The sequence below is a fragment of the Rattus norvegicus genome, chromosome 1, assembly GCF_036323735.1.
Source record: "Rattus norvegicus strain BN/NHsdMcwi chromosome 1, GRCr8, whole genome shotgun sequence".
NCBI lineage: Eukaryota > Metazoa > Chordata > Mammalia > Rodentia > Muridae > Rattus > Rattus norvegicus.
In genome coordinates this window covers 214322915-214349550 of record NC_086019.1, presented here as the reverse complement: position 1 = coordinate 214349550, position 26636 = coordinate 214322915, and the positions used below count along the sequence as shown (strand labels likewise).

General features: G+C 40.2%; 1 protein-coding gene and 2 pseudogenes across 1 annotated transcript in view; 2 read left to right on the top strand and 1 right to left on the bottom strand.

The window, feature by feature from the left end:
- The window catches only part of Slc22a24 (solute carrier family 22, member 24), a 55088-nt gene extending 45131 nt beyond the window's left edge, over window positions 1-9957 (top strand). The window contains exons 6-10 of the mRNA NM_173302.1: window positions 4424-4539; window positions 5940-6154; window positions 7636-7744; window positions 8557-8760; window positions 9703-9957. Of these exons, the coding sequence (NP_775424.1) occupies window positions 4424-4539; window positions 5940-6154; window positions 7636-7744; window positions 8557-8760; window positions 9703-9760 (702 nt within the window). The 3' untranslated portion in view covers window positions 9761-9957. The remainder of the gene's footprint in view (window positions 1-4423; window positions 4540-5939; window positions 6155-7635; window positions 7745-8556; window positions 8761-9702) is intronic.
- Window positions 9958-16360: 6403 nt separating this feature from the next.
- On the top strand, window positions 16361-17265 carry Rpl7a-ps4 (ribosomal protein L7a, pseudogene 4; annotated as a pseudogene).
- A 2286-nt stretch (window positions 17266-19551) lies between these two features.
- Rpl7-ps13 (ribosomal protein L7, pseudogene 13) lies at window positions 19552-25588 on the bottom strand (annotated as a pseudogene).
- Between the last annotated feature and the right edge of the window lie 1048 nt (window positions 25589-26636).

The window sequence follows — 26636 nt, the reverse complement described above, 5'->3', positions numbered from 1 at the left end:
ATCTGTTTCAATTTTGTGGAATAGTTTGGATAATATTGGTATGAGGTCTTCTATGAAGATTTGATAGAATTCTGCACTAAACCCATCTGGACCTGGGCTCTTTTTTGTTGGGAGACCTTTAATGACTGCTTCTATTTCCTTAGGAGTTATGGGGTTGTTTAACTGGTTTATCTGTTCCTGATTTAACTTCGGTACCTGATATTTGTCTAGGAAATTGTCCATTTCTTGTAGATTTTCAAGTTTTGTTGAATATAGGCTTTTATAGTAAGATCTGATGATTTTTTGAATTTCCTCTGAATCTGTAGTTATTTCTCCCTTTTCATTTCTGATTTTGTTAATTTGGACACACTCTCTGTGTCCTCTCGTTAGTCTGGCTAAGGGTTTATCTATCTTGTTGATTTTCTCAAAGAACCAACTTTTGGTTCTGTTGATTCTTTCTATGGTCCTTTTTGTTTCTACTTGGTTGATTTCAGCTCTGAGTTTGATTATTTCCTGCCTTCTACTCCTCCTGGGTGTATTTGCTCCTTTTTGCTCTAGAGCTTTTAGGTGTGCTGTCAAGCTGCTGACATATGCTCTTTCCTGTTTCTTTCTGCAGGCACACAGCGCTATGAGTTTTCCTCTTAGCACAGCTTTCATTGTGTCCCATAAGTTTGGGTATGTTGTACCTTCATTTTCATTAAATTCTAAAAAGTTTTTAATTTCTTTCTTTATTTCTTCCTTGACTAGGTTATCATTGAGTAGAGCATTGTTCAATTTCCACGTATATGTGGTCATTCTTCCCTTATTGTTATTGAAGACCAGTTTTAGGCCGTGGTGGTCTGATAGCACGCATGGGATCATTTCTATCTTTCTGTACCTGTTGAGGCCCGTTTTTTGACCAACTATATGGTCAATTTTGGAGAAAGTACTATGAGGAGCTGAGAAGAAGGTATATCCTTTTGCTTTAGGATAGAATGTTCTATAAATATCTGTTAAGTCCATTTGGCTCATGACTTCTCTTAGTCTGTCTACGTCTCTGTGTAATTTCTGTTTCCATGATCTGTCCATTGATGAGAGTGGGGTGTTGAAATCTCCCACTATTATTGTGTGAGGTGCAATGTGTGTTTTGAGCTTTAGTAAGGTTTCTTTTACGTATGTAGGTGCCCTTGTATTTGGGGCATAGATATTTAGGATTGAGAGTTCATCTTGGTGGATTTTTCCTTTGATGAATATGAAGTGTCCTTCCTTATCTTTTTTGATGACTTTTAGTTGAAAATTGATTTTATTTGATATTAGAATGGCTACTCCAGCTTGCTTCTTCTGACCATTTGCTTGGAAAGTTGATTTCCAGCCTTTCACTCTGAGGTAGTGTCTGTCTTTGTCTCTGAGGTGTGTTTCCAGCAGAATGCAGGGTCCTCGTTGCATATCCAGTTTGTTAATCTATGTCTTTTTATTGGGGAGTTGAGGCCATTGATATTGAGAGATATTAAGGAATAGTGATTATTGCTTCCTGTTATATTCACATTTGGATGTGAGGTTATGTTTGTGTGCTTTTCTTCTCTTTGTTTTGTTGCCAAGACGATTAGTTTCTTGCTTCTTCTAGGGTATAGCTTGCCTCCTTATGTTGGGCTTTACCCTTTATTATCCTTTGTAGTGCTGGATTTGTAGAAAGATATTGTGTAAATTTGGTTTTGTCATGGAATATCTTGGTTTCTCCATCTATGTTAATTGAGAGTTTTGCAGGATACAGTAACCTGGGCTGGCACTTGTGTTCTCTTAGGGTCTGTATGACATCTGTCCAGGATCTTCTGGCCTTCATAGTTCCTGACAAAAAGTCTGGTGTGATTCTGATAGGTCTGCCTTTATATGTTACTTGACCTTTTTCCCTTACTGCTTTTAATATTCTTTCTTTATTTTGTGTGTTTGTTGTTTTGACTATTATGTGACGGGAGGTGTTTCTTTTCTGGTCCAATCTATTTGGAGTTCTGTAGGCTTCTTGTATGCTTATGGGTATCTCTTTTTTTAGGTTAGGGAAGTTTTCTTCTATGATTTTGTTGAAGATATTTACTGGTCCTTTGAGCTGGGAGTCTTCACTCTCTTCTATACCTATTATCCTTAGGTTTGATCTTCTCATTGAGTCCTGGATTTCCTGTATGTTTTGGACCAGTAGCTTTTTCTGCTTTACATTATCTTTGACAGTTGAGTCAATGATTTCTATGGAATCTTCTGCTCCCGAGATTCTCTCTTCCATCTCTTGTATTCTGTTGGTGAAGCTTCTATCTACAGCTCCTTGTCTCTTCTTTTGATTTTCTATATCCAGGGTTGTTTCCATGTGTTCTTTCTTGATTGCTTCTATTTCCATTTTTAATTCCTTCAACTGTTTGATTGTGTTTTCCTGGAATTCTTTCAGGGATTTTTGTGTCTCCTCTCTATGGGTTTCTACTTGTTTATTTATGTTTTCCTGGAATTCTTTCAGGCATTTTTGCGATTCCTCTCTGTAGGCTTCTACTTGTTCTCTAAGGGAGTTCTTCACGTCTTTCTTGAAGTCCTCCAGCATCATGATCAAATATGATTTTGAAACTAGATCTTGCTTTTCTGGTGTGTTTGGATATTCCATTTTTTTTCTTTTTTTTTTTTTTTTTTTTTTTTTTTTGGTGGGAGAATTGGGCTCCGATGATGCCATGTAGTCTTGGTTTCTGTTGCTTGGGTTCCTGCGCTTGCCTCTTGCCATCAGATTATCTCTAGTGTTGCTTTGTTCTGCTATTTCTGACAGTGGCTAGACTGTCCTATAAGCCTGTGCATCAGGAGTGCTGTAGACCTGTTTTCCTGTTTTCTTTCAGCCAGTTATGGGTCAGAGTGTTCTGCTTTCGGGCGTGTAGTTTTTCCTCTCTACAGGTCTTCAGCTGTTCCTGTGGGCCTGTGTCTTGAGTTCACCAGGCAGGTCTCTTGCAGGAGAAAAGTTGGTCCTACCTGACGTTGCGAGGCTCAAGTGTGCTCGTGGGGTACTGCCTAAGTCCTCTCCTCGGCGGCAGCAACCGAGAAGATCTGCGCCACTCTTTCCGGGAGCCTCCGTGCACCAGGGTTCCAGATGGCATTTGGTGTTTTCCTCTGGCATCTGGATGTGCGCAGAGTGCAGTCTCTTCTGGTTTCCCAGGCGTGTCTGCCTCTCTGTAGGCTTAGCTCTCCCTCCCATGGGATTTGGGTGCAGAGAACTGTTTATCCGGTCTGTTTCCTTCAGGTTCTGGCGGTGTCTCAGGTGCAGGGGTCCTGCCCCTCCTGGGCCCTCCCCTACGGGAACCCAGAGGCCTTATACAGTTTCCTCTTGGGCCAGGGATGTGGGCAGGGGTGGGCAGTGTTGGTGGTCTCCTCCACTCTGCAGCCTCAGGAGTGCCCACCTGACCAGGCGGTGAGGTCTCTCCTTTATCTCTACTTTTTAATTATCTTTAATCTTTTTTGCAGTCCAATTGTTATCCTCCTCCCTGTCTACCCTCAAACAGTTCCTCATCCTATCATTCCTACGCCCTGTCTCCAAGAGGATGCTCCCACTCCCTACCCTACCTGCCCTTCCCACTCCCTGGGACCTCAAGTTTCTCAGGAGTTAGGTGCATCTTCTCTCACTGTAGCCAGACCTGTCAATCCTCTGCTGTATATGTGTATGGTGTCTCATACAAGCTAGTATATGCTGCCTGGTTGGTGGCCCAGTGTCTGAGAGATGTCAGGGGTCCAGGTTAGTTGAGACTGCTGGTCTTCCTATGGAGTCGCCCTCCTCCTTAACTTCTTCTAGCCTTTCCCTAATTCAACCACAGGAGTCCTCAACTTCAGTCTATTGGTTGGGTGTAAGCATCTGCAGCTATTTGAATGGCCTTTCAGAGGACAGCCATTCTAGCCTCCTGTCTGTAAGCAACCCATAGCATTAGTAGTAGTGTCAGGCCTTGGAGCCTCCCCTTGAGATGGATGCCAATTTGAACTGATCACTGGACCTCCTTTCACTCAGTCTCTTCTCCATTTTCATCCCTGCAATTACTTCAGACAGGAACAATTCTGGACCAGAGTTTTTGGCTGTGGGATGGAAACCCCATCCCTCTACTTGATGCCCTGTCTTTCTACTGGAAATAGAATCTACAAGTTCCCTCTCCCCACTGTTGGGCATTTCATCTAAAGTTCCTCCCTTTGAGTCCTGAGAGTCTCTCATCTCTCAGATCTCTGGTACTTTCTAGAGAGTCTTCCAACCACTCACCCCCAAAAGTTGCATATTTCCATGGTTATCCATGAGCAGATTAAATTCACATATTTAGGAGACTCTCTGTGTGTGCATACATGTGTGCATGAGTGTGTATGTGTGTATGTGTGAGAGAGAGAGAGAGAGAGATCTAGTCCTCTATGTTACCAGCATGCATCACAATGTTTAGTATTTTGTGACAACAGTTTGTCAATGCTGTTGAAGGTTGTGAAAACTACCATGAAGGATGAACTGGAGGCAGCAGAGACAAAACCCTCCCCACTGGTGCTGTTCCGTACACCCAACCTTCGCAAGCGGATCTGTCTTCTATCCTTTGTGAGGTAGGCTTCACACTGAGCCTCTTAAAATGGTGTAGTAATGGCTCATTCTTTTAATCCAACACCCAGGAGACAAAGGCAGGAAGATCTTTGTGAATTTGAGGCTAGCCTGGTCTACCTATGGAGTTTGAGACCAGTCAAAGCTATATATTGAGTCCCTGTCTCAAAAAACAGTATAGACATTATTTTTTCCATTAACAAATTTTGAGATAAGTGATTAGGACTTTCTACAGCCCGAGGAATCCAAAGGTTTTGAACTATAATAGCAAGCAAAGTATGATGGGGTTTGTCTAATCACTCCGAAGGTTCATTACCAGAAACTATTGCTTAGAACTTCAGCCATAGGAAAACTTGGAATCTAAGCTTCCTCATTTGTCTGTTTCCATTTCAAAGGCAATAAAACTTCAAACATCAACTACATAAGTATATGCATATCAATAGATATATACAAATATAAAGTTATAACTTTCATTAAGATCAAGATATAGGGTGGATGGGGTGCTCATAGAAGCAGGGGTAAGGGGGTGGGATGGGGTTTTTGGAGGGGAAACTGAGAAGGGGACATTTGAAATAAAAAAATAAGCAATAATATATATATAAATAAAATATATATTATATATACCCAGCTTGTATCCCAGGAATTCTCTAACCCCATATAAAACTCTAAACAGTTGTTAATGAAATTTTGGAATAGACAACGAGAAAGGGTTTTTTTTTTTAAATGTACACATTTGCAGTTTTTAGATAGTACCTATTTGTAATCATGCTATGTTAAGCACTGTTTAATCTTGACTCTTAGAGAATCCCACGCTTTTAGAACACAGTATGAGGGTAGTATATGAACTGAATACACTCGTCTATCATGTTAATGTAAATTATTAATTTTGAATAGGTCAACATGTTAATCTTTATAAATTTGGTGCTTCAAATAAATAAAGCAATTTTTTTTGCTTCATATTCCTTTACCTAAGGTTTGCAGAACTTTAAATATGAGTCTTATATATACTTTGTTAAGCTAAATTAGGCATCAGGTCACATCACATGGCTTTTGTGCTTATAGTAAATGATATTAGTTTTTATTTAAATTTTAATTGTCTGTGGCTGGGATAGAGAAATAGAACTGATTTTCCCATAAGTATCATATAATGTTAGTTATCATCTCATGTAGTTTTCATTATTTTTACAGAATCAGACCTATAAAGCAATTTTTAAACTTTGAAAAAATAGCAGTGATGATACATTCATTATCATAGAATATCTTTGTGATTACAAAATTTTCTCCCACATGTTTTCCAGAAAACATGCCTCAATATTTTAACTAAAATGAGCTGCCTAAGCTAACTGCATGTGTGGGGCAAACATTCCAAGCCTTATGATAGGACTCTCTTCTTTGTTCCCTACAGATGTGTGTCATTGATATCAACTGTAGGCCTGCTTATCAACCTCCAATATCTGAGCAATAAAGTGTTCCTGCTGCAGTGTCTCTATGGTGTGGTGTGCACTCCAGCCAATCTTCTTGGAAATTTTTCAATGAATTACATGGGCCGCAGAACAACCCAAATCATTTTCATGTCTGTGATGGGAATCTCCATTCTGTCTATCACATTTTTGACTCAAGGTGAGAAAAGAACACAGGATGAGCAAAGAAAATGCATTCATCCTTTTTCTCAGAATTTTTCAGATCCTATCTGTAAGAAATCATGGGAAAGATATCCTATGGATTTCTGTAAGCAGTCTAGGCATTTAGAGCACATTATTCCATGAGAATATTGAGATAACCGTCAAATTTTCAGTAAATTTTTGTTCAGACATTTGTCTTTATTGCTTGCAAAAAAGTACCTGGGAATTAGCTGCAGTTATTCTCAAATAGTTTTAGATTAACAGTGGATCAGTTATTGATTAATTATAAATGTTCATAGCAATTATATAGGTTAAGGCCTTATAATTCTGACCAAAACACACTGTTACTTCCTCTGTCCCATAGGGTCCCATTACGTTAGCTTCGATGACAGTTTATTTTCTGAACTGTGTGTATCTACTCATGGTTCTCACATTGTATACCATGAGTCCAACCCTAGATTGGAGAGTTGTCTCAAGAAAAGAAACGTCACTTGTGCTGAAGCTCAAAAAGGGCGGCAAAGAAGTAAGAATGGAGTAAGCCACAGGAGTGTTAAAATTGACTTCACTGAGTCAAACGGATGTGTGTCAGGAGGAAGTGGCCACCAAGCTTTGTGCATTCTCATAAAATTCCAAAATAGCAGTGGTGACTTTTTGAAGTCAAGAAACACTCCAATGTGTAAAGCTTTCATGAGCCTTTTTAAAAATTGGATTCTTGTGCCAGCTTCAGCAGCATATATACTAAAAAATGGATTCTTTTATGCATGTGAGTGCTTTGCCTACATCTATGGGCATGTACTACATGTGTACCAATATACACAGAGGCCAGAAGAAGGCATCAGGTCCATTGGAAAGTGGAATACAAGTGGTTGTGACATAGCATGTGGGTGCTGGGACTTAAGAGGCTTTCTTAATTAAGTAGAAATTGACCCGATGAGTGCTTTTCCAACTGACAGCTTTATAAGCAGCAGTCCTTGTCCTTGAATCTTCAGACATATTCCAAATCAAGTCAGTTCACAGTTTTCACCACTGTAGACCTTCTGTCCTTCCATTCTGTAATACTGCACATAGATTTAAATGCTGCATGCATCTGAATGAGGTGATGGTCCTCTGTAATCTTCCCCATGACAGTCCTACATTCTACATGAAGGATTTCTGAGACCCTAGAGAGAAAAAGGTGGATATGATTTTCCGCATTCACCATGATCTCCATAGCATGAGCAAATATCAGAGATGCAATGTCCAAGTTTTTTTTTTCATAAGTTTTTCTTCATCATAAATCAATCAGTATAGATAGCTCCCTTTCTCATCTTGTAATTCCTGGGTAATTTCTACCTTTCTGAAGTCTCCCTTCACTATTTGTTTGATCTATACAGACTCCCAACAAAATTCTATTCCATTTGGGGTTGGAGAAGTGCACATTTCTATACTCAGATTTATCTGTCTGTCTCACTTGCCTCTCACTGTTCTTCCTCTCTCCAGAAATGCAGATCCCGCGTTTAGTTTTGGCATCATTAGGAGGAGCAATTTCTTCTGCCTCTTTGACAAGTACTGCTGTGCTTTCAAATGAGCTAGTCCCCACTGTAATCAGGTATGACTCAAGGTCAGAGCAGACTTTTCTCAGTTCATTCCCTTTTACTGGAAGGACAAGAGCAAAAATGCTGAGTTAGTTAATCAATTAAATGTGGTGCTAATGGGAATGGTTTCAATATTCTGTAAGGTTACCTTTTGCCAGATAGGTTTAAGACCAATGTGCCACTAGTCAGCTCTCCTATACAATCTATAAGAAGGTAGGTGTCTAAAGTATAGCTTTTTAATGTTTTGTTTTGTTTTGGTCTTTTGTTGGGTACTGCTGCTGCTGCTGCTGCTGCTGCTGCTGCTGCTGCTGCTGCTGCTGCTGCTGCAAGCCTTTAAACTACCATAGAAAATTTGGGCTTCAATGTAACATTTTCAGATACTGTCTTTTTATCCATTTAACTATCTTTTTATCCATCTAACTTTATGCATATATATATATATCAAATTCCTCCTACTACTTAAGACCTTATCTTCCCCTCTCATTACTTTTTCTAGTTTCATAATCTATACCCATGGCCCTCTACACATGTATGCATACATGAAGGCTAAAATGTAGCATATGAATATGACCGAAAACATGTAGAACTTATCCTCCATACCATATTTTATTGTAAGTAATAAACAAGTGTCTTAATGCTCTGTCCTTGACAAAAAGGTAACAACAAATATAACAGGAACTTGTTATATTTGGTAAAAATAAGTCACCAGGATCCTTAAATTCAATTGCACAGTTCATTGACTTGCAATTAATGTGAGATATAAAGTCACAAATACTATGTGTGTGAACTTGCTAGATTACTTCTGATTAATATTTTATGTTCTAAGGGCAACTGCTTTAGGAGTCATTGGAATTTTTGGTAGTGCTGGAGCAGCCCTGTCTCCTCTGTTGATGATTCTCATGACATATTCTGCTTCCTTGCCCTGGATCATCTATGGGGTTCTTCCCATCCTTAGTAGCCTTGTTGTCCTTCTTCTTCCTGAGACGAGGAATCAGCCTCTGCCTGACTCCATCCAAGATGTAGAAAATAAGTGAGTAAAACCTCTATCTTCCACTTAGAGGACTTTATGCCAGTGGTCTGTGATAAGGAAGGTGAATGAGAATTCAGGGTCATATTCTCAATGGCAGGTTGACAATTAGGCTTTTTAACATATAGTCCTTGGTGCTGGCATAGGGATCTTTTGTACATCCCTTTCTGTATGGGTTTCTTGGGTGTCTGGAAACTCTACATCACAAGGGCCAGCTCTGAACATGTGGTGATAGAAGATTCAATGATAAATACAAGTTTTATGTCCTCTGATTTACTCTGACCCATTATGAAACACATATCCTGACAAGGTTGTGTGCCTTCTCTCTATTTTGGCCCATTATTGAACACACCTCCTTGACAATACTTCACAATCGCACATAAATATAAATACCATTTCATCCCTTAGACCAAGGCCCCCTCAGCCAGATGAATGCTGGTAAGCTTTCAGAAACAGTCTCTATACGCATAGGATGTGACAGTCAGTACCTAACTTACAGATTATATACAAGACTGAAGAGCCTGCCACTCATAAGAATGTATCTCAGGGAAGGACTCTTGTGTTGGCCATGTGATTCAGACAATATTGGCTCCACTAGGAATGAAGCGTTCATGTTAGTGAAGAATTGGATAGTCTATAAAATGACCATAAAAGGGAAATGAGAAAATTTTAAAATTTTGATGTCTTTCCCATGCTTTCTCCCAAAACCCATTTGAGAATTCCATCACAACCAAAGTAGAAAGAATCAGAGCTGCCTCACAGAGGTTTCCAGGGACTTCAGTCTTTTATTCACAAGATTTATTTCAACCTTTTATGAAGAACCATGAATTTCCCAAAGCTGATGGGTAAAGAATAAGCTCGCTCTAAAGAATACAGGAATATCCCTCTTCCCTGTGTCCTTTCCCATTTTGTTTTTGTTTATCATGTTTGCTGTATTTGTTCCAGGAGGAAAAGCTCAAGAGAGGTAAAGAAAGATGCGGTTGCCAAAGTGACACCATTTTAAAGAATTCCAACTGAGCTCTGATCAAGGAGAAAGATAAAAAGTACATATTGTTCAGAATATGGTGGTCCAGAATCATACCTACATGTTAGCAGAATTTTTCCATATAAGTGATATGTGTAAATAAAGTTAAATTAAAATTATACCAGTTTGCCATGTATAAAATAACTATAATAAAGAAATTTGAAGAAAATCACAAATATTGAAGAAACACTAACCCAAATGTCTATAGTCAGTGATACTGGTCAAGTTTCAGTATAGAATGCATGTTTGTGATGTATGGCAGTTCAATGGAACTGAAACCGTCCCTTCTAAGTCTTAGAGAGGGGGGGGGGATGTTTCATGAGATTCAGAAGGTAAAGAAAAGGTCGCATGTCTAGTTAAGATCAAAACTTGGAAGGTTCTGGAAGGTCCTTATTTAGCTTTTGTAAAGAAGTAAATAGTATTGTGGAAGGAGACTGAGCAGCCAAGCTTCAGAGCAGATATTTGACTACTGAACTGCCCGGGAACTGTTCAGAAAGCCCCATGGTGGCAACTTTCATAAGGTGTTGAGGGCCTTTTCAGTGATGTAGCTGCTCTTTTGAGTCATCCCTGTCCCCATAAGTAACCTTTCACCCAAATTCCCATTAGTAGCCCCAATAAATCACCAAGACAATCTTTGCAACTACTGTGTTCTTCATGGGTTATCCTTCTGGGGTGAGTACACTGTGTGGTATGTCTCCCCAGAAAAGTCTGTCCTACAACAGTCAGTCATCTCCCCATTGTTATACTGTGATATCTAAGAAGATTAACTTAAAGGAAAAAAGATTTGTGGTGGCTCCTGACAGAAACTAACTCTGGAGCTCTGATCCTCTCTTGAGGGCAGTCTATGGGAAAGAACATTGGTGGGGCAAGACTTGGTCTTGCTAGAAATTAGGGTTACTTTCTACAGTAACATTTACCTATCTTCACTTTAAGTTACTCTTTTGTTTTTTTTAGATCTGCCTGCCTCTGCTTCCTAAATTAAGGGCATGTGCCAACACTACCTGGCTAAAAATTCTTTAGAACCATATCTTTAAGTCTGTATTGAGGCGTAAAAGCTGTTTGGAGTCTCAGAAACATACAACATACACACAGGGGGAGAGAGAGAGAGAGAGAGAGAGAGAGAGAGAGAGAGAGAGAGAGAGAGAGAGAGAGAGAGAAACACAGATGAAGGGACAGATGGAAGGACAGAAGGAGGGACAGAAGAAGGGAGGGGGAGGGGGAAGAGAGGGAGGGGAAGAGGGAGAGGGAGATGGAAAGAGAGAATTTAATTTGTTTCTTGAAATTATGGAGGCTGAGACTTGCCTCTTTCTGCATGGTAAGTTGACATTCTACAGATGGGTATAGCATATCCAGTAGTATAGTGCCTTCTTTTTTATTTTAGGCTATTTACTTTACAGAAGAAAATCTACTTAAAATTTGTGTATATTAATATACACAAAAAATTCCTCATAAATGCTGCCAGAATGCTAAGATATCTGGGTACCCTAGGGCCTAATCATGTTGACACATGAAATATCTTTAATTTATTTTATAAAATTAATACCCTGCTTAATGTTTGAACATTTTTTCTAGCTTCCTAACTTAAAAAACTTTTCTTATTTGTTTGTATACCTATGTGTTGGTGTGGGCAGCTGAGTGGAGTATGTGTGCATGTTTGGGGGTTAGATCACAAGTCTCATTCTCAGTTCCTATACGCCTTGGTTTATGAGATGGAGTCTCACTGGGATTTGGAAATTGCTGATTAGGCTATGCTGGCTGGTGAATTTGCTGCAACCACCCTCCTTCCTGTCTCCCCAGCTCTAGAGAATAGAGGTGTTCACCACTGTGCTTGGCATTTTGAATGAGTACAGGAGATCAAGCTTCAGGCCTCCTGGCAAATTGATGCCAGTGGCTTAATGGTGGGGATGGGAGATTAAGAGATCCTTTGTTCTTTTCTCTATGGCACCTCTGCATGACAGATCCTAAGGCTGAGAGTTCATTTAACTCCTTGTCAGCTAGGGAAAGTTGGTCTCAGGAGGAGAGACAAAAAGGAGACACTTGTGAGGTAACCCAATCACAAAAAAACACACATGGTATGCACTAACTGATAAGTGGATATTAGCCCAAAATCTCAGATTACCCAAGATATAATCCACAGACCACATGAAGTTCAAGAAGGACGACCAAAGTGTGCATGCTTCAGTCCTTCTTAAAAGGGGGAACAAAAATATTCATAAGAGGAGATATGGAGACAGAGTTTGGAGCAGAGACAGAAAGAATGGCCATTAAAAGCATGCCCTACCTAAGGATACAGGCCATATACATACAGCCACCAAACCCAGACAATATTGCTGATGCCAAGAAGTGCATGCTGACAGGAGCCTGATATAGGTGTCTTCTGAGAGGCTGTGCCAGAGCATGACAAATACAGAGGCGAATGCTCGCAGCCAACCATTGAACTGAGAATGGGGTCCCCATTGGAGGAGCTAGCAAAAGGATTGAAGGAGCTGAAGGGGTTTGCAACCCCATAAGAACAATACAAACCAACTAGAGTTTCCAGGGACTAAACCACCATCCAAAGAGTACACATGGACAGACCCATAGCTCCAGCTGCATATGTAGCAGAGGATGACTTTGTTGGGCACCAATGGAAGGAGAAGCCCTTGGTCCTGCCAAGGCTGGATCACCCAGTGTAGAGGAATGTTAGGGCAGGGAGGCAAGAAGGAGTCGGGGGTTGGGTGGGGGAACACCCTCATAGAAGAAGGGGGAGGGGGATAAGATAGGGGGCTTATGGACAGGAAACTGGGAAAGGGAATAATATTTGAAATGTAAATAAAAAATAACCACTAAAAAATAAATAAAAGGGATTCTATTCTTTATTTCTAAGTGAAAGTAAAAGGGGTGAACCTGTCAGACTATGTGTTCTCTTAATTTCTAAGTTACTCTACTGTCATCTCCTTCTTCCTCTAAGTTTGCTCTCTCCTTCTGCTACTTAATGTTTATAGTTTTTGTACATTTTTAGGAAAATAAACATCCTTTTTTTTAACAAAAATTCACTAAAGTTCAAACATAAATTCAAGTCATACATTGAAGTTTACAGTAGAGATGTTTACATGTGTTTCCATTAAGACTAGTTATTTAGCTAGACATTATCGATCAGTTGCTCCACAGCTTCTTGAGAAGTCTAAAACTATAAGTTTTGTGTCTAAGTTAGCATTGAAGTTTTGTATAAATAAACCTAGTCGATAATTTATCTTCTGTTCTTGTACCTACAACATATTGTTCATTCCCTTTTATGACCTTTGGTTAACCATTTTACAGCTCTAAGGAATGTATTCTGTTATAAATGCCTTCTTTCTATCTCAGAAGTAATTAACTCCTGACATGGGAAGACTGGCAGAGTTCCATTTTCAGATTTCATATCAGAGAAGGCTTCAATGGCAGTTCTATTATAAAGGGCTTAAAAATTACTAGTATAATTGCAGGAATTCTTATAGAATCATCGTAAGGAATTTAAAAATCATCTGTTTATCTGTGTAGAACCACTACAAGACAGTACATCTTTATTGATCTGTAGAAAATCTGCCCAATAGGGTGGGTTACTGTCTGGAGATTATATATTAATTTAATCTAATAATGACAAGAAAGGCATGTCAATAGCAGGAATCAAATCCTAAAAATGTTGTCCTTTCAACTTGCCTGCAAGGTACCGCCGTCTATAGTCCATGGTGAAATCTGTTAGCCTTTATTCTTTCCCAGATGGTTCCTGACAGGTTCCTGTTCCTTTGACTTCAATTCCATGGCTACTTTAGTCCTCTGTTTCAGTGACTGTGTGAGGTAGCACATGATGTGAAAGAGAAGATCGTGCTGAAGGGGAGCTACTCATTTCATAGCAGCTAAAAAGACAGGAGTGGGCAAACAGACAAAGAGACAGAGACACAGAGAAATAAAGAAATACAGAGAGTGACAGAAGCAGAGAGAAACACATCGGGGGGAAGAGGGTACAGGATGAGGAAGAGAAAGAAAAGAGGAAGAGAAGAGAAGAGAGATAGATCCAAAAATAAAATACCCTGCAAATCACGCCTGTGAGTCTACTACCTCTGTGACGAGCCCCTGAAAATTACCAGTTCTTTTGAAATAGTATTAACTTTTTCAACTGATGAGACTGTGGGAGACATTCTAGAGCTAAGTTACAACAGGAGGATAGACTAGATTACAACACGGCTTCTCTCAGACTTCATGGAGAAAATAATTGGTGGAATAGTGTAACAGATGACACCAGATTTGTGAAATGCCTTAAAAACTAGTTTAACATTATATGAAGATTAAAAATAATAGTGTAGACACCTGCTAAGTGCTGTACTGAAAAAAATGTATAGTTTAAAAGCTAAAAGTGAGAACTGTGGATTTTACTGATGGTTTCAGAGGATTCCAGGTATGGCTGAGTCTTAGGGATTCCATTTCTATGGAGAGACATCATTATCTAGGTAATTCTTATAAGGACATTTAATTGGGACTGGCTTACAGGTTCAGAGGTTTATTCCATTATTGGCAAGGCTGGAACATGGCACTATCCAGGCAGATGTGGGGCTGGAGGAGCCAGAGAAGTTCCACATCTTGATCCAAAAGCAGACAGGAGAAGAGTGGCTTCCACATGGCTAGGAGGAGGGTCTCAAAGTCCACTCCCACAGTACACATCTACTCCAATAAGGCCACACCTCCTAATAGTGTGGTTCCCTGGGTGAGCATATACAAACCACCACAGGCTGTGTTGTCTCTTGCCTTGTCCTGTGGTGGAGCAGAGCACCACAATGGGCAACCACCCATGCTGTGGATAAGTTGCTGGTGTCATGATGGGAAAACAAAAAAGAGGAAGAAGACAGGTTACCAGGAACCTCTCAACATCGATTTCACAGCTGTCCAGTTTCCAACACCTCCAAAGAGTGCCGTCCGCTTAGGACATCAAAGTATAACAGTCTGTCCCTTTAGCCAATCTCACAGGAACTAAATGTCCTTGTTCTAATACAGGATCACCACAGCCCCTAAGTTTTCCCCCATTTCTCTAAGGCTCAATTCTAAAGACCTCTCTGAAATACAGTGTAAACTCTAGATACATTCCTCTGTGCAACTAATAAAATAAATGTGATTGTTCTCCTGCAGGTGACATAATTTCATTTTTTCACAGCTGAATAAATATTCATTGTGTATTTAGCTGCCACATTTTCTTTTTTCTAGGTTTATTTGTTTTATGTGTGAGTATTTTTCCTGAATGTATGTGTGTGTACTTCAAGTGTGCCTGATGTCTTTGGAGGTCAGAAGAGGGCATCAGATCCCCTGTAACTGGAGTTATAGTTGATTGTAAACCACCATGTAGGTGCTGGGAACCAAGTCTGGACCCCTGGAAAATCAGCAAGTGACCAACCACTGAGCCACCTCTTCGGCCCCATGTGTTCTTTATATATTGAGCTGTGAACTAGTACATGGGTTGGTTATATTGGGGGATTGTGCATATGGTCTCCATTGATAGGGATATATAAGTTTTTCTCTGGCATGCTGATATAGATTCATTCGGGTGTATACCCAAAAGTAGTATAGTTAGGTCGGAGAATAAATAGCTAAAGGTTCTTTCTTTTGGTTTATTTTTGAAGAATCTCACCATACTGGCTGCACCATCTTATAATCAAACCACCAGATTATAAGGGCTCTACATCACTGCCAGTGTTATCATTTGTTTTCTTTTCTTTTTTTTTTAGATAAGAAATGGGTTTTATTCTATAGAGAATTTTTAGAGGTTTTTTTTGTTTTTTTTTTATTAACTTGAGTATTTCTTATATACATTTCGAGTGTTATTCCCTTTCCCGGTATCCGGGCAAACATCCCCCTCCCCCCTCCCCTTCCTTATGGGTGTTGCCCTCCCAACCCTCCCCCCATTGCCGCCCTCCCCCCAACAGTCTAGTTCACTGGGGGTTCAGTCTTAGCAGGACCCAGGGCTTCCCCTTCCACTGGTGCTCTTACTAGGATATTCATTGCTACCTATGAGGTCAGAGTCCAGGGTCAGTCCATGTATAGTCTTTAGGTAGTGGCTTAGTCCCTGGAAGCTCTGGTTGCTTGGCATTGTTGTACATATGGGGTCTCGAGCCCCTTCAAGCTCTTCCAGTTCTTTCTCTGATTCCTTCAACGGGGGTCCTATTCTCAGTTCAGTGGTTTACTGCTGGCATTCGCCTCTGTATTTGCTGTATTCTGGCTATGCCTCTCAGGAGCGATCTACATCCGGCTCCTGTCGGTCTGCACTTCTTTGCTTCATCCATCTTGTCTAATTGGGTGGCTGTATATGTATGGGCCACATGTGGGGCAGGCTCTGAATGGGTGTTCCTTCAGTCTCTGTTTTAATATCATTTGTTTTCTTAATGATAGATGGGGGAACTATAAGAGAGCAAGGAGAGTCTAAATAATTTGTTTGGATTAACAAGAGAGTAAGCTCTTTAACAAACTCTTAAAAAATTTGTCAAAAAAATTTTTGGATCAGATGTAGCACACACCTTTAATACAGCACTTGAAAGGGAAGTGGATCTCTGGGAGTTCCAGGTCAGCCTAGCCTACATGGTTCCCGAACAGAGCTACACAGTGAAACCTCTCAAAGATGACCAAAGAAATTATCTGAAGAAGTTTCAGGCTCCTCCAGACGAGCAAGATGCAAAAGGAAAGAAGGCCAAGGGGAAGAAGGTGGCTCCAGCCCCCACTGCCATCAAGAAACAGGAGGCCAAAAAGGTGGTCTATCCTCTGTTTTGAGAAAAGGCCCAAGAACTTCAGCACTTGGCAGGACATCCAGCCCCAAAGAGATCTAATGCACTTCGTCAAATGACCCCGCTACATCAGGCCACAGCCATCCCATCCTCTATAAGCCGCTCAAAATATCTCTTGTCATTAACCAGTTTGCCCAGGCCCTGGACAGGCAAACAGCGACTGAGCTGCTTAAGCTTGCCCACAAGTACAGGCCAGAGACAAAGCAAGAGAAGAAGCAAAGGCTGCTGGCCCATGCTGAGAAGAAAGCTACAGGCAAAGGGGACGTCCCAACTAAGAGACCACCTGTCCTCTGAGCAGGGGTCAATACAGTCACCACCTTGGTGGAGAACAAGAAGGCTCAGCTGTTGGTGATTGCCCATGATGTGGACCCCATTGAGTTGGGGTTTTCCTGCCTGCTCTGTGTCGAAAGATGGGGGTGCCCTATTGCATCATCAAGGGAAAGGCCAGGCTGGAGCACCTGGTCCACAAGAAGACATGCACCACTGTTGCCTTCACACAGGTTAACTCAGAAGACAAGGGTGCTCTGGTTAAGCTGGTATAAACTATTAGGATCAATTATAACAAATATGACAAGATCCACCACCACTGGAGAGGCAACGTTCTGGGTCATTTTTTTTTTTTTGGAACCGAACAACCAGATTTATTTGTTAAATGCTCAATGTACAATACATCCACACAATTAACTTACAGCCAATTGATAATATATAATTGCCTACCTAGACACACAAAGCCCTATACACATCCATCTCTTTTTTTCTTCCATCTTTATTAAATGGGTATTTCTTGTTTATATTTCAAATGTTATTCTCTTTCCTAGTTTCTAGGTCAATATCCCCCAACCCCTCCCCCTACCCTTCTATATGGGTGTTTCCCTCCCCATCCACCCCCCATTACCACTCCCAACAACCCCGTACACTGGGGGTCCAGCCTTGGCAGGACCCAGGGCTTCCCCTTCCACTGGCGCCCCTACTAGGCTATTCATTCCTACCTATGAATGTGGAGCCCAGGGTCAGTCCATGTATAGTCTTTGGGTAGTGGCTTAGTCCCTGGAAGTTCTGGTTGGTTGGCATTGTTGTTCATATGGGGTCTCAAGCTTCTTCAGCTCTTTCAGTCCTTTCTCTGATTCCTTCAACGAGAGTCCTGTTCTCAGTTCAGGGGTTTGCTGCTGGCATTCACTTCTCTATTTGACATATTCTGGCTGTGTCTCTCAGGAGAGATGTACATCTGATTTCTGTCAGCCTGAACTTCTTAGCTTCATCCATCTTATCTAGTTTGATGGCTGTATATGTATGAGCCACATGTGGGGCAGGCTCTGAATGGGTGTTCCATCAGTCTTTATTCTAAACTTTGCTTCCCTATCTCCTCCTTTTAAAGAAGGAATGAAGCATCCGCATTTTGGTCATCCTTCTTGAATTTCATGTGTTCTGTGCATCTAGGGTAATTCAAGCATTTGGGCTAATAGCCACTTATCGATGAGTGCAAACCATGTGTGTTTTTCTGTGATTGGGTTACCTCACTCAGGATGATATTTTCCAGTTCCATCCATTTGCCTATGAATTTCATAAAGCCATTATTTTTGATAGCAGAGTAGTACTACTCCATTGTGTAGATGTACCACATTTTCTGTATACATTCCTCTGTTGAAGGGCTTCTGGGTTCTTTCCAGCTTCTGGCTATTATAAATAAGGCTGCTATGAACATAGTGGAGCATGTGTCTTTGTTATATGTTGGAGCATCTTTTAGGTATATGCCCAAGAGAGGTAAAGCTAGGTCCTCAGGTAGTTCAATGTCCAATTTTCTGAGGAACCTCCAGACTAATTTCCAGAATGGTTATACCAGCCTGCAATCCCACAGAAAATGGAGGAGTGTTCCTCTTTCTCCACATCCTCGCCAGCTGTCACCTGAGTTTTTGATCTTAGCCATTCTCACTGGTGTGAGGTGGAATCTCAGGGTTTTGATTTGCATTTCCCTTATAACTAAAGATATTGAACATTTCTTTAGGTGCTTCTCAGGCATTCGATATTCTTCAGCTGTGAATTCTATGTTTAGATCTGAATCCCATTTTTAATAGGGTTATTTGTCTCCCTGCGGTCTAATTCATGAGTTCTTTGTATATTTTAGATATAAACCCTCTATCTGTTGTAGGATTGGTAAAGATCTTTTCCCAATCTGTTGGTTGTTGTTTTGTCCTTACAACAGTGTCCTTTGCCTTACAGAAGCTTTGCAGGTTTATGAAATCCCATTTGTCGATTCTTGATCTTAGAGCATAAGCCATTGGTGTTTTGTTCAGGAAATTTTCTCCAGTGCCCATGTGTTTGAGATTCTTCCACACTTTTTCTTCTATTAGTTTGAGTATATCTGGTTTGATGTGAATGTTCTTGATCCCCTTGGACTTTGTACAGGGCAATAAGAATGTATTGATTTGCATTCTTCTACATGCTGCCCTTCCAGTTGAACCAGCACCATTTGCTGAAAATGCTATTTTTTTTCCATTAGATAGTTTTGGCTCCTTTGTCAAAAATCAAGTGACCATATGTGTGTGGGTTCATTTCTGGTTCTTCAATTCTATTCCACTGGTCTATCTGCCTGTCTCTGAACCAATACCATACAGTTTTTAACACTGTTACTCTGTAATACTGCTTGAGTTCAGGGATGGTAATTCCCCCAGAAGTTTTTTTATTGTTGGGGATAGTTTTAGGTATCCTGGGTTTTTTGTTATTCCAGATGAATTTGCAAGTTGTTCTGAATAACTCTATGAAGAATTGGATTGGAATTTTGATGGGGATTGCATTGAATCTGTAGACCACTTTTGGTAAAATGGCCATTTTCACTATATTAATCCTGCCAATCCATGAGCATGGGAGATCTTTCCATCTTCTGAGATCTTCTTCAATTTCTTTCTTCAGAGACTTGAAGTTCTTATGATACAGACCTTTCACTTGCTTGGTTAAAGTCACAGCGAGGTATTTTATATTATTTGGGGCTATTATAAAGGGTGTTGTTATCCTAATTTCTTTCTCAGCTTGTTTATCTTTTGTGTAGAGGAAAGCTACTGATTTCTTTGAGTTAATTTTATACCCAGCCACTTTGCTGAAGTTGTTTACCAGGCTTGGTAGCTCTCTGGTGGAACTTTTGAGGTCACTTAAGTATACTATCATATCATCTGCAAATAGTGATATTTTGACTTCTTTCCAATTTGTAACATTTTTACCTCCTTTTGTTGTCTGAATCTTCTCCTGGCTGCCTTCTGATTAAGATGTAGAACTCTCAGGTCCTGCTCCAGTGCCATGTCCGCCTAGATGCTGCCATGTTGCCACCATCACCATCCCCCATGACAATAATGGACTAAACCTCTTGTCAGGAGCCATAATGGGACAAGATAAAAACTAGCAGGTGATCTCACTGAGATGGCCTGCTTCAGATTATTATATAATCTGCGACAGGTTCACCCTTATTCAGCATGGCTGTAAGGGAATTCATTTTAGGAACGATTTCTGCTATTAATATGCTTTTCCTGTTATTATTAAACATATGTAACGATCATAAATAGCCCAACCCTTTGGAGAAGATCTCTGCAGATCTACAAGATGTACTGTCTTGTAGTGATGCTACACAGATGACTTCTTAAGTCTTTAAGATGATCCTATAAGAATTCCTAAAATTATAACAGTGATTATTAAGCTCTTTTATAGTGGGACTGCTATTAGGTCCTTTTCTGACAGTCAAAACTGCAATGAGAACTCTGCCAGTCTCCCAAGTGTCACCAGTTAACTGCTCTTAGATAGTATCCTACTTTCTCCTACTCAGAGCACATCCCAAGAGGCTGTAAAACAATTAACCATAGGGCATAAGAAGAGAACTAATGATTTGTTATAGGTGCTAAGACAGAGGATAAAATATTGATTGGGTTTATCTATACAAAATTTCACTAATAACTTAGTTATGGTTTTAAACCTTCAGTGAACCTGTGGAGCTGTGACAGGTGATAGATGTTTTGCCAGATAATTACTCCTGATGGATATGCATGTAAACATTCTCTGTTGTAAACTTCTATTTCAATTTGTGATTTGATTCTTCGTGTAAACTTGTGATAAACTTTTTAACATGTGATCATGTATTCTGAAAGATGTTTAAATGCTAAGGACAAAGAGAAGAGTCAGAACTGAGCTGAGAAGAGCCAAGCTGAGAGAGGAACTGAGCTGAGTTTTTAGATGGAACACCTTTTAGACAGAACTGAACTCAAGAAGAACTTAGAAGTATAAGCACGGTGTTGGGAGAAAAGGCATTGAGAGTGAAAGCATTACTGTGGCCTCAGAGCAGGAGGAGAGAGCAAGGTTAGGAAGAGAATACAGAGTGGAAAGTACAAAGAGAGCAATGTGCAGAATGCAGAGGGAGAGGAAAGAAGCAGCTGCAGAGAGCAGAAGGAGCAGGCAGGCTTCTCCTTACCATGGAACAGAACAGGTCCCCTCTTAATAACAAGGCAGGCTTAATTTTATTAAAAGGAACAAGCTTTTTTCTTACAAACTTGAGTTTAATTCATTTAGCATTAAAAGGGTAGAAGCTTTTTCTTTCTCTATGCAACAAAGATTGGAGCTCATTTTTCATCCAGAATGAGTGAGTTCTTTCTGCACTGGTGCTTGGTCTTTTGCTCCATATGCATATGTAAGTATGGATGTGTGTGTGTATAAGTATGTAATTGTGAGAATGTGTGTGCGCGCGCGCGCGCGCGTGTGTGTGTGTGTGTGTGTGTGTGTGTGTGTATACAAATGTAATTGTGAGAATGCATGCAAGCTGGACCCAACTGCTGTGAGTGGAAATGCATAAATGCACATTCATGAATCTGTATAGGAACTTACATGCGTTTATGCATACTTGCCTATGTAAATTTTTTTCCTTCTGCAAGTGCTATTCACTTCTCTTGATTCAATAGAAGTTTATTGTTCCAAACTTCCCCCTAGCCCCACAAACAAGAGACATCTGGGCAAAAGGGAAAAGGCTCTAGCAATTAACCCTTTACTTTATCTCCAGCTGTTCAAGAATGAGGTGCTAAGTGCCAGAGACTGCAGTTCCTGGCCTCAGAGGAACACAAAAGGCAGGTCAGCTATGGTAGCATAGTAACTTAGATAAGTACGTCAGCTACAGTAGCATAGTAACTTAAGACTTTTTTTTCAATTTGCCAAGCTGTGACTGTTTATTAACTGACCAGACTGTAAAAATACCACAAACAATACCTTAGTTCATCTGTCTAATAAGCCTGTTTATCTGGTCTTCCCTGTTACCAACATTTCCACCTTCTACAAAGTGAGTTGTCTTTTTCTTCATTCCACCTCATGGGGAAGATAGTTTGAAGGGCCATAGGAAGTTATTTGCTTCTTTGAAGCTTGTCCCAAGTGTATATAATTAGATCCTCCATGCAGATGATGCCAAATTTACCAAGAGATCAAGCAATCAAGGAATTATCTGTCAAGGCAATCTGCTTTTTATTGATTTTGCCAGAGCCTCACTTGTAGATGAGCTCATTTACTGACTTCAGGTTGGGGTACCCCCATGCAATGTATGGTTCCACAGTCCTCAGCATGTTAATTGAAGCCTTGTTGAGCTTAACAAAGGTGCTATTGAGGATCTGCCGAAGACGAAGCAGCTGCAATACCTTGTGCACCTTTTGGGCTAACTCCACTGATATACCTCAGATTCTGATGACAAAGGCCAATTTTGGTTCTGCTGGCACATAGAAGTTCTCAGCTTTCCTTGCCATCCTCGCCATGTGAATCTCAGTCCAGTACATCTGTCTGTACTCCTTGTGATAGTGCTTTGCCTTCTCATAGATGAGCTTCCTCCTTGCCTTTTGCAATGTCTTCAGGGCAAACTTCTTCCTCAGGTGCTTCACCTTCAACACTTCGAAATTCCTTGACTTTTTCTTAAGGGTTTCTAGCTCAGCGGGAACCTTTTGCTTAAGGGTTCCTGGCACAGCAGCAGCCCTCTTTTTCTTTTCTGGTACAGTCTCCATGGTTCCAGCCAGGAAAGGAGAGGAAGCTCTAGACTTTTTATTATACAGTAAAAGGTAAACATTTTTTATTATACAGCAACCCTAAATATCTCATAAAACAAAGTCTTACCCTCTGTCGATGCTCTCTGCTGCCTCAAGAAGAACTGACAAGAAAGAAGACCCCCGCCGGGGATGGCTCCTGGCAACCTCTGAAATTATAACCTAGCCCCAATTAAATTGAGAGTTGCCTTCATTGTGGTGTCTGTTCATAGCAATGGAAACCCTAACTAAGACACTCCCCAACATGCTTTTGGTCATAACATTTTGTGAAAGCAATAGAAAGCTAACTAAAATGGAAATTGGTACCAAGTTGTGGGGCATCACTGTGACAGATCTGACCATATGTTTTGAAGAAAGTTATGCTGATATTTGAATCTCTGGCTGGAAAAGCCACTGAGAGTTTAGTGAACAATTGTGAGAACTTAGATAATAATGCTGAGATCTGTACAGATTAATGGAGGCCTTGCTTGTGAAATTTGAGAGGAAAGTTTTGAAAATGTCTTAAAGACTCTAACCGGGCCACTGATACTTTGGGTTAAGAACCACTAAAATGCAACCTCTGCTTTTCTGGGGCAATCAATGCTGGTCAATGAAGCTAAAGAGTCAGTTGTAATGGAAAAGGTACCAGGACCACTGAAAGGAAATCCTAGGAAATGTTTTCTCAGAGTCAGCACACAAAACCTGTAGTCAGAAGGGACCAAGGATCTACTTTGTGCTGCCACCTGAACTTGGTAATATATAAGCATTTCCTGAGGGTTACTGGCTTTGAAGGTATAGAGGGGTCATGTTCAGCAGCTGAGGCTTGGTACCATGAGAGTTAGGAGAGGATATTAGTGTGTACTTACAGTTGAAGCAGAAGTCCTAGGAATAAAGGGATCATGGAGAGAACTTGAGGCATGGCACCACATGACAGGGACTAAGACCCTAAAGAAAACCTAGTAGAGGCAACAGGTAAAGGTGCGGTCCAGCTGCAGTGGAGACCACAGCATTTTGAAGATGTCAGGACCATCAAAAGACTGCCAAGAGCAACAGCAGCTATACAGTGAAGCAGGCTTGGGCTTCCTCGTGTGCTATGAACAGCAGGACTAGAGAAATGGAGCCCTTTGTAGCCCAGAGGATCATGAGATAGTAACTGAACTTTTTACACTGTTGAAGTTTGGTTTTGCTTTGTTCAGATTTGTGACTAACTGTGCCCCTGGTTATTTATTCCCTCATGGAATAAGAAAGTTTTTAACTTAGTCTGACTTTACAATCTAAGGAAGTTTTTAACTTAGTTTGACTTTACAATCCTTCTACACATGAAAAAGGGATATCTCATGGGGCCTCAACCCTAAACAGAGAACTACAGGTGACTAAGAAATGCTGAGAGCAAGAAAAATGTCTTCCCCAAGGAGAGACCTACCAAGAGTACACAGGTGCAGAAGCCTCAAGGTGGACTAGGAAAGGACACTTCTGGTCTCCATCTGTGCCCAGAGCTGTGGCTGTCCCTCGCCCCTCAGACCCAAAACCTGCCCAGAAAGAGATGGTCTCCCGGGAACACTCTCACTCCTAAGATCACAGGCTCACAGGCTTGTAGGCCTACAAGAGGGACAAGCTCCAGTCAGACACAGCAAGACCAACCAATATCAGAGATAAGCAGATGGCAAGAGGCAAGCACAAGAACCTAAGCAACAGAAATGAAGACAACTTAGCATCATCAGAACCCAGTTCTCCCACCATGCCAGGTTTACACATCCCAATTCCACGACAGGCCTGGTGCATCCTACCACCATATACTCTCTTGAACTCAATTAAGTCAACACATGAAAGAACACATCACACAATATCCTCTGATCCAATTGATAAAATATAATTTACCCATCTAGATAACGCAAAGTCCTGTACACACCCATGCCTTAAGAATAGTCATAACAGGGGTTGGGGATTTAACTCAGTGGTAGAGTGCTTGCCTAGCAAGCGCAAGTCCCTGGGTTCGGTCCTCAGCTCTGAAAAGCAAAAGAATAGTCGGGGGTTGGAGAGATGACTCAGTGGTTAAGAGCCCCGACTGCTCTTCCAGAGGTCCTGAGTTCAATTCCCAGCAACCACATGGTGACTCACAACCATCTGTAAAGAAATCCGATGCCCTCTTCTGGTGTATCTGAAGACAGCTACAGTGTACTTATATATAATAAATGAATAAATCTTTTTAAAAAAAAAAGAATAGTCATAACAACTGTAACTATGCACAGAGGAGAATCATAATGTTGGCCACCATGTTCTCTTAGCTGCCTTTTCCTCACTCTGGCCTCCTCCACCTCTCTAAAACATTTCTCCTGCCCATCCTTCCTTCTCATCCAATGACAGGCATTGTTCTATCCTGTACCTGCCTTTACCTGCCTAATGACATCAATGTACAATATCCAGTAAAACACTCAATTAACATAGATGGGGAAACCAAGATATTCCACGACAAAACCAAATTTACACAATATCTTTCCACAAATCCAGCCCTAAAAAGGATAATAGATGGAAAACTCCAACACAAGGAGAGAAACTACACCTTAGAAAAAGCAAAAAAGTAATCTCCTTACAACAAACCAAAAAGAAGATAGCCACACACACATAATTCCACCTCTAACAACAAAAATAACAGGAAGCAATAATCACTTTTCCTTAGTATCTCTTAATATCAATGGACTCAATTCCCGCAATAAAAATACATAGACTAACTGATTGAATATGTAAACAGAACTCAGCAGTTTGCTGCATACAAGAAATGCACCTCAGTGACAAAGACAGACACTACCTTGGAGTAAAAGGCTGGAAAACAATTTTCCAAGTAAATGGTCCCAAGAAACAAGCTGGAGTAGCCATTCTAATATCAAATAATATTGGCTTTCAACCAAAAGTTATCAAAAAGACAAGGAAGGACACTTTGTACTCATCAAAGTAAAAATCTACCAAGATGAACTCTCAATTCTCAACATTTATGCTCCAAATGCAAGGGCACCCACATTCATAAAAAAGAATATATATATTCATAAAAGAATATATATATTCATAAAAGAATATATATTCATAAAAGAATATATATTCATAAAAGAATATATATATTCTTCTCAGCACCTCTTGGTACCTAGAGAGATCTCATACAGAAAATAAGAAAATAAGAGAGATCTTATAGCAGAAAATAATCAAAATCAGGGCTGAAACCAATAAAATAGAAACAAAGAGAACGATACAAAGAATCAATGAAACAAAGAATTGGTTCTTTAATAAAATCAACGAGATAGACAAACACTTATCAAAACTAACTAAAAGGCAGAGATAAAATATCAAAATTAACAAGATCAGAAAAGAAAAATGGGACATAACAACAGATACTGAGAAAATCCAAAGAATCATTAGATCATACTCCAAAAATATATACTGTATAAAATTGGAAAACCTAAGAAATGGAAAATATTCTAGATAGATACCCCTTACCAAAGTTAAATCAAGGTCAAATAAACCATTTAAATAGACCTATAACAGCTAAGGAAATATAGCAGTTACTAAAACTTTCCCAACCAAAAATCCCAAGTCAAGACTGTTTTACCACAGAATTCTACCAGACTTTCTAATGCCAATACTCCTCAAATTATTCCACAAAAATAAAAACAGAAAGAACATTACCAAATTTATTTTATTAGCTCTGATACCCAAACTGCATAAAGATTCAACAAAGAGAATTACAGACCAATTTCCCTCATGAAGCTTTATGCAGAAAAAATTAATAAAATACTCACAAACTGAATTCAAGTACAGACCATAAATATCATCTACCATGATCAAGTAGGCTTTATAATGCAGGAATCCATTATACAAACAAACTGGAAGAAAGAAAACTACATGATCATCTCATTATATGCTGAAAAAGTCTTTGACAAAATCCAATACTCCTTCACGATAAAGTCTTGAAGAGATCAAGAATACAAGAGACAAGGGGCATACCTAAACATAACAAGGTAATTTACAGCAAGCCAATAGCCAATATCAAATTAAATG